The sequence below is a fragment of the Podarcis liolepis genome (assembly GCF_965112155.1).
Source record: "Podarcis liolepis genome assembly, chromosome: 16".
NCBI lineage: Eukaryota > Metazoa > Chordata > Lepidosauria > Squamata > Lacertidae > Podarcis > Podarcis liolepis.
In genome coordinates, this window is record NC_139567.1 from 42,578,635 (window position 1) to 42,588,652 (window position 10,018).

The following is a 10,018-nucleotide window of genomic DNA, read 5'->3' on the forward strand; positions in this document are numbered from 1 at the left end:
AAGATATCCTCGTTTGGCCCTGATGAAATAGATTGATTCCTTCCTTCATTAATGGCTGCTAGGATTACTCCCAAAGCGCTCTCCTGGGCAAGGGACTCCCTGTCTGTCTCTCTGCGTGAGTTGCTGTTCTGTCCTCACCTCCTCCATTCAATCGACCTTCAGCCTCATCTTTGCATTTGGAGGCATCTGGGTCATTCCACCCACTCTTCCTCAACCCCGGTGCCCTCCAGACATTTTGGACTACCAATCCCATCAGCTGCAGCTATGCTGGGGAAGGGCTGATACTCACTCCTGGTGCAGAGATAGGGTAAAAGCCACATCTGTCGCTCCGCCCACTTTTGCCTCTGGCTCCGCCCCCTTCCCACTGTGGTCCCAGAAGAAACCCAGCCCTTGAGTTCAAAAAGCTTCCTTATCCCCGGTTTTTAAAAAATCAGGGCAGAGGAACTGAAGAGAATCTCATTTGGATGAGGAGATGTTTGAATTTGCCCGAGTTGATTCTAACTGGGATGTGTGTTTTGTGTCTCTCTTTTTCAACAGCTGCCGCTCAGCCAGGGACTGAAATCTTTAACTTGCCCGCCGTCACTACCTCAGGTGAGCCTTCCCTGAAAGCACCCAGGGAGTCGTGGGACAGAGGAGGGTCTCTCTTCCTTACCGCAGTCTTGAGCTGCTGTTGGGCAACAAAGCTGCTCTCACAATGGAGCCGGTGGTAACCTGAGAGTTTGGATGCTGCCTTCACAGCATTTTAGGAAATGTTTGCGTGTGGGGAGAAACCTCAGAAATTGAAACGATGAGGTCTAGAACCTTAAATAGACGCAGCAACGATCCTGCCACAATAAGGGCAGGGAGCTACAGAAGTAGCTGCTGACACTTTGTATGTGGTTGTCACATCGCAGCCACATTCACTTTTTAAAAAATAACAACTTTTCCACATCAGTGAGCTCAACAATCATGGAATTGTAGTGCTGGGACTCCCAAAGGTCATCGAGTCCACACCCGCCCTGCAATGCAGGAAGCCCAGCTAAGAAACTTGCATTTCATCAACCGGGAAACAGGTCCTGAAACATTCTTAGGTCTGTAGATCCCACCGGGGGACGGGGGAACTCTTTAATTCCTGAGGAATTGGTGAGGTGATCGTCAGTCCAGCACCGGTGTAAATCCCTTTGCTCTTGCGTTTTCAATGCACACATTAGCAGCCTTGCATTCTGCAACCCTCAATGATTTCCCAACCAAAACAGTGCTCCTACTCTCAGTCGCTGGTATGGTGGACGTTTTTCAGCTGCTTCACAGTTTGCAAACTGAAGCTTTGGAGCATGGGTAGGCAACCTAAGGCCCGTGGGCTGGATCTGGCCCAATCGCCTTCTAAATCCGGCCCACGGATGGTCCGGGAATCAGCGTGTTTTTACATGAATAAGATGTATCCTTTTATTTAAAATGCATCTCTGGATTATTTGTGGGGCCTGCCTGGTGTTTTCACATGATTAGAATGTGTGCTTTTATTTAAAATGCACCTCTGGGTTATTTGTGGGGCATAGGAATTCGTTCTTTTTTTTTTCTTTTCCAAAATATAGTCTGGCCCCCCACAAGGTCTGAGGGACAGTGGACTGGCCCCCTGCTGGAAAAGTTTGCTGACCCCTGGTTTGGAGCATTGCATCAACTGTACTCACCATCTTCTTTCTCCCTCTCCCCACTTTCTCTGCCCCTCTTGAAAACTGCCTCTTCCTCTCCTTCCTCTCTCCGCCTCCCTCCTCCTCCTCCTCTTCCCTCCCCATCTCTCTTTCCTCCTCCCAGGTCCAGTCAGTGCTCGAGGTCATTCCTTTGCAGATCCTGCCAGCAACCTGGGCCTGGAGGACATCATCCGCAAGGCCCTGATGGGCAACTTTGACGACAAAGGGGAGGACCACGCCATCGTCATGGCCCAGCCCATGGGGCTGGTCTCTGCGGGCTCCAACCCCTCCCTGGCAGCCAGCAGCGATCTCCGGAGGGAAGACGCCAACCCTTCCCCCAACCCAGGTAAGGGCGGCCGCGGCACGCTTGGGGGGGAAGCTTGCGGCGGCTGCGTGGGCACAGCAGGTCCTTCATGCACAAAGTTTGCGGCTTCACGGCTGCAGGTAGCAATGCTTCCTTTGAGCACCCGCTGCAGCAAAACACAGAAGGGGAGAGTTGTTCTTGGGCTTGGTCCTGCTTAAGGGAATCTGCCACTGCGAGAACAGGATTCTGCACTAAATGGGCCCCCTTTGGCCTGATCCAGCAGGACTCGTCTTATCCATTTATGTCACATGCCCTCTCCAATTGACTTCACAGGTGGCGCTGTGGGTTAAACCACAGAGCCTAGGACTTGTCGATCAGAAGGTCGGCAGATCGAATCCCCGCGACGGAGTGAGCTCCCGTTGCTCGGTCCCTTCTCCTGCCAACCTAGCAGTTCGAAAGCACGTCAAAGTGCAAGTAGATAAATAGGTACCACTCTGGCGGGAAGGTAAATGGCGTTTCCGTGCGCTGCCCTGGTTCGCCAGAAGCAGCTTAGTCATGCTGGCCACATGACCCGGAAGCTGTACGCCGGCTCCCTCGGCCAATAATGCGAGATGAGCGCCACAACCCCAGAGTCGGTCACGACTGGACCTAATGGTCAGGGGTCCCTTTACCTTTACCTTAGGCAGGAAGAACCAGCTGCAGAAATGTAAGATGGGGACACCTGACTTGCATGTGAAAAGGATCTAGGGGTCTTTGTAGACCACAAGCTGAACACGAGTAAATAATAATAATAATAATTTATTATTTATACCCTGCCCATCTGGCTGGGTTTCCCCAGCCACTCTGGGCGGCTTCCAACAGAATATTAAAAGACAATAGTCTATTAAATGTTAAAAGCTTCCCTAAATAATGTGATGCAGCAGCAAAAAATAAGCTAATGCTATTCTAGACTGCATCAACTGAAGTATAGAGTCCAGGTCAAGGGAAGTAATAGGACCATTCTATTCTGCCTTGGTCAGACCACACCTGGAGCCCTGTGTCCAGTTCTGGGCGCCACAGTTTAAGAAGGATGTTGACAAGCTGGAAGGTGTGCAGAGGAGGGCAACCAAGATGATCAAGGGTTTGGAAACCAAGCCTGATGAGGAACGTTGAAGGAGCTGGGGGTGTTTAGCATAGAAAAGAGGAGAGTGAGAGGAGATACGATAGCCCTCTCCAATATCTCAAGGGCTGTAACATGGAAGGTGGGGCAAGCTTGTTTTCTCCACTCCGGAGGGCAGGACTTGAACCAATGGCTCCAAGTAACAAGAAAGGAGATTCCTACTAAACATCTGGAAGAACTTTCTGACAGTAGGAGCTGTTTGACAGTGGAACGATCTCCCTCAGGAGGTGGTGGCCTCTCCTTCCTTGGAGGCCTTTAAGCAGAGGTTGGATGGCCCTCTGTCATGGATGTTTTAGTTGAGATAATTATTATTATTATTATTATTATTACTATTATTATTATTATTATTATTATTATTATTATTATTATTTATTATTATTTATACCCCGCCCATCTGGCTGGGCTTCCCCAGCCACTCTGGGCGGCTTCCAAAAGAATATTAAAATACAATAACCTATTAAACATTAAAAGCTTCCCAAAACAGGGCTGCCTTCAGATGTCTTCTAAAAGCCTGGTAGTTGTTGTTCTCTTTGACATCTGGTGGGAGGGTGTTCCACAGGGAGGGCGCCACTACCGAGAAGGCCCTCTGTCTGGTTCTCTGTAGCTTTGCTTCTTGCAGTGAGGGAACCGCCAGAAGGCCCTTGGCGCTGGACCTCAGTGTCCGGGCAGAACGATGGGGGTGGAGACGCTCCTTCAGGTATACTGGACCGAGGCCGTTTAGGGCTTGAAAGGTCAGCACCAACACTTTGAATTGTGCTCGGAAACATACTGGGAGCCAATGTAGGTCTTTCAAGACCAGTGTTATGTGGTCTCTGCGGCCGCCCCCAGTCACCAGTCTAGCTGCCGCGTTCTGGATTAGTTGTAGTTTCCTGCATTGTGCAGGGGGTTGGACTAGATGACCCTCGGGACCCCTTCCAACTCTTATGATGCTGTGCCTTCAGGGAAGGCAGCATGTAGCCAAAGATGGCAACTGGTTGGCGACTGTGAGAACAGGACGCTGGACCTTGCATTCCTTTATAAAAACGATTTTAATGCAACTTTTGAAACCAAGTCCGCTGCCCACGCAGCAGCCCGTGTCCCCTTCTCACCCCACATGAAGGGGCACCCCCCCCCCTGTTGCAGAGAACTGGGTAAGTCTCTGTCCGAGGGCGCGGAAGAGGCGCTGGCATCCCTCCCTCCACCTTTCCTTTTTCCAGGCGGTGTCAGCAAGCAAAAGCTGATGGGGAAATCGGGCAGCAGGAAGTCCAAGTCTCCGATCCCCGGGCAAGGCTACTTGGGGACAGAGCGGCCCTCGTCGGTCTCGTCGGTGCACTCGGAAGGGGACTACCACAGGCAGACGCCGGTGTGGTCGTGGGAAGACCGGCCCTCCTCCACAGGTGAGGCAGGCCAGTTGTAAGTGCCACGAGGAAGCGCCTTCCTGCGGGTGGCAAGATCTTCCAGAGGGCTGTCTTTATTTGTTCGCGTAAAGCATGGGTAGGCAACCTAAGGCCCAATCGCCTTGTCAATCAAGCCCGTGGACGGTCCAGGAATCAGCATGTTTTTACATGAGTAGAATGTGTCCTTTTATTTAAAATGCATCTCTGGGTTATTTGTGGGGCATAGGAATTCGTTCATTTCCCCCCCAAAAAATGTAGTCCGGCCCCCACACAAGGTCTGAGGGACAGTGGACCGGCCCCCTGCTGAAAAGGTTTGCTGACCCCTGGTGTAAATCAAAGCAAATTAAGCAGCTTCTTTAGGCCACCAGGCCACCTAGCAAGGCAGCTTTCCTTTCCAGTAAGCTGCAGCTCTTTCCTTAAAATGAAAAGCCAAGTTTGCAGTCATTGTGGTTCTTAGTGGAGAGCTCCTTTAAACAGAGCCACAGGAAGCTGCCTTAGGCAGAGTCAGACCGTGGGCCATCGGCTTAGTGTTGTCAACACGCACTGACATTGGCTCATCAGCGTTTCAGACAGGAGTCCGGCATGGATGTGTCATTGAAAGAAAACAGAGCAGCTTAGCCACCAAACCATGTTAAAAAGGCAAATGGGAAAAGGATACAGGGGTGGCCAACTTTCAAGAGACTGCGATCTACTTTCAGAATTTAAAACTGGCAGTGATCTGCCCCCGTTTTGGGGGGTTCAGCTCAAAGTTGTTGAACTTAGGGAGGAGAAAAGCCCCGTTTTTTAGGGGTTAAAAAAACAGCTTTTGGGGGCGAGTTCCATGGGGAGGGGGGATTAAAGGCAAGGGACAAAGGGGTAAAGTCACAAAAGATTGCTATGGAGCAAAACATCAGCACAGAGAAAGCTCTGTCTTCCCTTCCAGAGATCATACAACAATAGAGGGTGTGGTGTTGCAGGAGTCAGTTTTAGTGACGCTAAGGAAAGGGAGGCAGAGATTGACCGCGATCTACCAAAACCTCGCGGGGATCTACGAGTAGATCGCGATCGACCTGTTGGACACCCCTGGGAGACTCCAATGAAAGAAAACAGGGGTGGCTTATAACCAGAACGAAATCACAATTGGATTGAAAGGGATAGGATGCTCTGCTGTCCTTACAGTCAAGTGCCGTATAAGTTTTGTGAAACAGAAACAGTCAATAAATATCTTGGGACAGGAAGATCCCCAGGTGCGGGCCAATAATACCGATGGCTTGATATGTCCTCACAGGGAGGAAAGGCCTATTCATTGAGGAGGAAAGGACTGTCCCTGCCTACCAGCCACAATGGCTCTCCTCCCACAGCTGGAGGCAGCCATGTTTCTAAATCCCAGTACAGTCGTAACTTGGATCCCGAGTGCCTTCCAAGTCGAACGTTTTGGCTCTTGAACGCTACAAACCTGGAAGTGAGTGTTCTGGTTTGCAAACGTTCTTTGGAACCCAAACGCCCGACGGGGCTTCCGGAAGCCGTGCCTTAGTTTCCAAACATTTTGGAAGTCGAACGGACTTCCAGAACAGATTCCGTTCAACTTCCGAGGTACGACTGTAGCTGGAAACCGCCGGAGGGGAGATAAGCTATTGGGTTCAGATCCTGATTGTGGGTTTCACTGGCCAGTCACTGCGAGAGCTGGAGGCTGGACTAGAGAGACCATTGATTGGCCTGATCCGGTATTCTCTTACGCCAGGCATGTCCAAAGTCCATTTTGGGGGGCCTAATCCAGCCCGATGGTTGGATTATTTCCTGGGGTGAAATCCCCAAGAAAGCTCAACAACTTCAATCATAAAAAAAAAGGTTAACAACTTTGTGCACTTCATCAAATCTGGCCCTCTTTGAACAAAGTTTGGGCACCCCTGGCTTACGCTATTCTGTTCAGGTAGACAACCAGTGGGTCTCCTGCAGCAGAGCTCGGAGGACTCTATTGAGAACCACCTGGAGGAGGAAGGATTTGCGAACCGCACAATAGCTGATGCCACAAGATCTTGTCCCCCACCAGTTGCACAGGGCAGTAGTTCAGGTTTAAGCTCCTAATCTAACATTCAATTCCTCTCGAGTCTAGTCAACCCTGGGTTGGAATGTGCTTGACCCAAAACGCAGGATTGGGCTGAGGGCTCTGTGCACAGGCTGGTAGGACTTGGGATGATATTTCAACCCCTCATTTCTTCTTCTCTTTTCCCTCCCCCCTTCCAAAACCTTGACCCTCCAGGATCCACGCAGTTCCCCTACAACCCTCTGACCATGCGCATGTTGAGCAGCACCCCTCCAACGTCCATCGCCTGCGCCCCTCCCTCGGTCAGCCAGGCCGCCTCCCACCAGCCCAACCGGATATGGGAACGGGAGCCGGCGCCCCTCCTGTCTGCCCAGTACGAAACACTTTCGGACAGCGACGACTGAACCAGGCGGAGGCGGCGGCCCAGGGAGGCGAGGGGAAGGACCCTTTTATAAAAGAAACTTCATTTCTGCGTCGGAAGCACTTGGGCTGCGCTTTTTGTTTTTAAAATGACACTTCCCCCCCCCCTCCAAAGACTTTGCAAGCGAGAGCCGGGACCTTGGAAGATGAAGGAGTTACAGGAGCCGGTTTTGTGTGTGGGGGGGGGTGGTTTTTATTTTTATCAAGACTCCCTTTCTACGCAAGCCTACGTGTGCAAGGGGAGGCTCAGTGCCCTGAAGATAAATATGTAAAGAGGTTTCGTTTGTTGTTTTTTTAACAAAAAGAGGAAAGGAAAGGAAGGAAAAAAAGGACCTATTCCTGAGCGACATCTTTTATTTGTAAAGAGAAAAAGCCTAACATAATGTCTCCTTAAGGAAAAAAAAATCATTCGTATGTAAATAGAGGTAACTTTTCCCCCCCTGCTGTGTCCCCACCCCCCTTCCCACACTCCCCTGTCCCAGCTCTGTTGCTAGGTATCTGGTGTGCTTATGTTCAATCAAATCATTGCATAAATGTTTTGGGGTCATTTTATCTTTTTATTTTCAAGGAAAGTGTTTTATCAAAGGGTATAATATTTTGAGCACGCGATACAGCCTGTGAGCTCCGGTTTTGAGGGGCACCCACAGTCAACGTGTCCCCCAACCCGGCTCACACCCCTAGGTTCCCCCTCCACGTCCCACCCTTGCTTGATCTGCAGAGAGCTGCTTCTTGCAAGTGGCACCAAACAATCTTTCCTCTCTCCCCCCACCTAATTCTAGGGACTTTCCCCCCACCCCTTTTCTGTGGTTGTTCAACACCTTGTGGGAAAACTTTTTTTTTTTTAAACTGACCCCGTTTAATGAATCCTGTACATTTATTTTTATTTTTTATTTTTAATACAAACCAAGCCTGGCCCTCTGGCAGGTGAGGTGGTCTTTTTAATGATTCTGCCACGCTGTAAATTTTCTTTCCCCATACAGTTGGGTTTCTGTTTGGCAACACTGTGAAAATACTTTTATTGCATGGGTACATAATGGTGAAGCTCCCCTCTCTCGCTCCCCGATAACTCAGACATGGCGAGGGTGTTCCCTCGCCGGCCACACACTGAACTGCTTGAATGGCACAGCCCGCCCCGGTCCCGATAATCCTCTTGCTTCAACATTGTCTGTTGTTTTTAAAAGGAAAAAAAAAAACCACCCCACTTGTTGCTTTGACGGGCAGCCCTAGTAAATTTGTTTCCCTAAATCAGAAGGCTCTGGGTGAGTTTTGTCTTCTTTAAATTCCATTACTGGGGCGCACAGGGTGTGGGTGGCTGGGGTGGAAAGCTGCGGTTCTGCTGGAAGTCTTTTTCCCTTCTCCCAATTTTGTCGGAAGATTCGGGATGGATAAAAGGAAATAGTTCTTCGTGCAGCGCATAGTTGAACTGTGGAACTCGCTGCTGCAGGAGGCAGTGACGGCCACCGACTTGAACGGCTTCAAAAGAGGATTAGGCAATTTCATACAGGATACAGCAAGCAAGGTGTAAGGGACACGGGTGGCGCTGTGGGTTAAAACACAGAGCCTAGGGTTTGCTGATCAGAAGGTCGGTGGTTTGAATCCCTGCGACGGGGTGAGCTCCCGTTGCTCGGTCCCTGCTCCTGCCCACCTAGCAGTTCGAAAGCATATCAAAGTGCAAGTAGATAAATAGGTACCGCTCTGGCAGGAAGGTAAACAGCGTTTCCGTGCGCTGCTCTGGTTCGCCAGAAGCGGCTTAGTCATGCTGGCCACATGACCCGGAAGCTGTATGCCGGCTCCCTCTGCCAATAAAGCAAGATGAGCGCTGCAACCCCAGAGTCGGCCACGACTGGACCTAACGGTCAGGGGTCCCTTTACCTTTACAGCAAGCAAGACCTGGGTTGCAACAGCAGCAACTCTCCCAGCAAGTGAGATCCGGAGACATCAGTGCCTCCCAAATGGAGACGGTGTTCCTGGGAGCCACTGGCAGTCTCATCCTCTGTGGATTTGTCTCCAGGAACAGGGATCTTGCAGCCCTGCAGCTGCTCTTGGACTCCAGCTCCCAGGATGGTTGGGGGGAGTTGCGAGTCCAGTGATGCCTTGCACACCCAATGGGCCAAGCTGGCTTCTCTTGCATGGGCCAGAAGAGGAACGGCAACTGGACCTCTTCTGCAACTCTTCCCTGCAGCCCACTGTATGGGCCGCATCCTGCCCCCCAATCTCTCCCCCAACACATGATGTAGCACATCCTCCTGGCTCCCTATCATGCCCAATGCTCCCCAGTACCACACACGTTAATAGGGAGGCGGGTGGCGCTGTGGGTTAAACCACAGAGCCTAGGGCTTGCCGATCAGAAGGTCGGTGGTTCGAATCCCTGTGATGGGATGAGCTCCTGTTGCTCGGTCCCAGCTCCTGCCAACCTAGTAGTTCGAAAGCTCGTCAAAGTGCAAGTAGATCAATAGGTACCGCTCCAGCAGGAAGGTAAACGGCGTTTCCGTGCGCTGCTCTGGTTCGCCAGAAGCGGCTCAGTCATGCTGGCCACATGACCCGGAAGCAGTACGCCAGCTCCCTCGGCCAATAAAGCGAGATGAGCGCCGCAACCCCAGAGTCGTCTGCGACGACCTAGCGGCCAGGGGTCCCTTTACCTTTACCACCCACGTTGCCCTGTTTGCACAAGGGGCTCTCTTGTCGCCCTGCTTCATAGGGGTGCTTCTCCCCTGTAGCTCTAGGTTTAGGGGAGTCCTGAAGTCTGGCCAGCAGGAAGGCCCCTGTTGTGGAGGGCTGCTCAGGAGAGGCAGGTAACCCAAAACAAGATTCTTCCGTCTTAGGCGCTGCCCCAGTCCTCACCACCAAATGGGGAAGAGCAGAGGCAAAGGAAGAGAGAGCAGAAGCTGGCTTGTGACAGAGTCACAGGGTCCACCTACAACAGTATTGCTGGCACTGACTGGCAGCATCTCGCCAGGTCTCCTAAGGCAGCCCTACCTGGAGATGCTGGGAAGTGTACCCAGGACCCAGCATCCTGTTCTCACTGTGGCTGACTAGATGCCATTAACAGGACACCAGCAAACAGCATTTGGG

The 10,018-nt window shown here is 51.3% G+C and overlaps 1 protein-coding gene across 3 annotated transcripts in view; it reads left to right on the forward strand.

Annotated features, from left to right (window-relative positions):
• The window catches only part of NCOR1 (nuclear receptor corepressor 1), a 110,305-nt gene extending 102,114 nt beyond the window's left edge, over positions 1-8,191 (forward strand). For all 3 annotated transcript variants that reach the window (XM_083479686.1, XM_083479688.1, XM_083479687.1), the window contains 4 exons: positions 538-591; positions 1,789-2,010; positions 4,324-4,503; positions 6,743-8,191. In XM_083479686.1, the coding sequence (XP_083335812.1) occupies positions 538-591; positions 1,789-2,010; positions 4,324-4,503; positions 6,743-6,930 (644 nt within the window). In that variant the 3' untranslated portion in view covers positions 6,931-8,191. The remainder of the gene's footprint in view (positions 1-537; positions 592-1,788; positions 2,011-4,323; positions 4,504-6,742) is intronic.
• Positions 8,192-10,018: the final 1,827 nt, after the last annotated feature.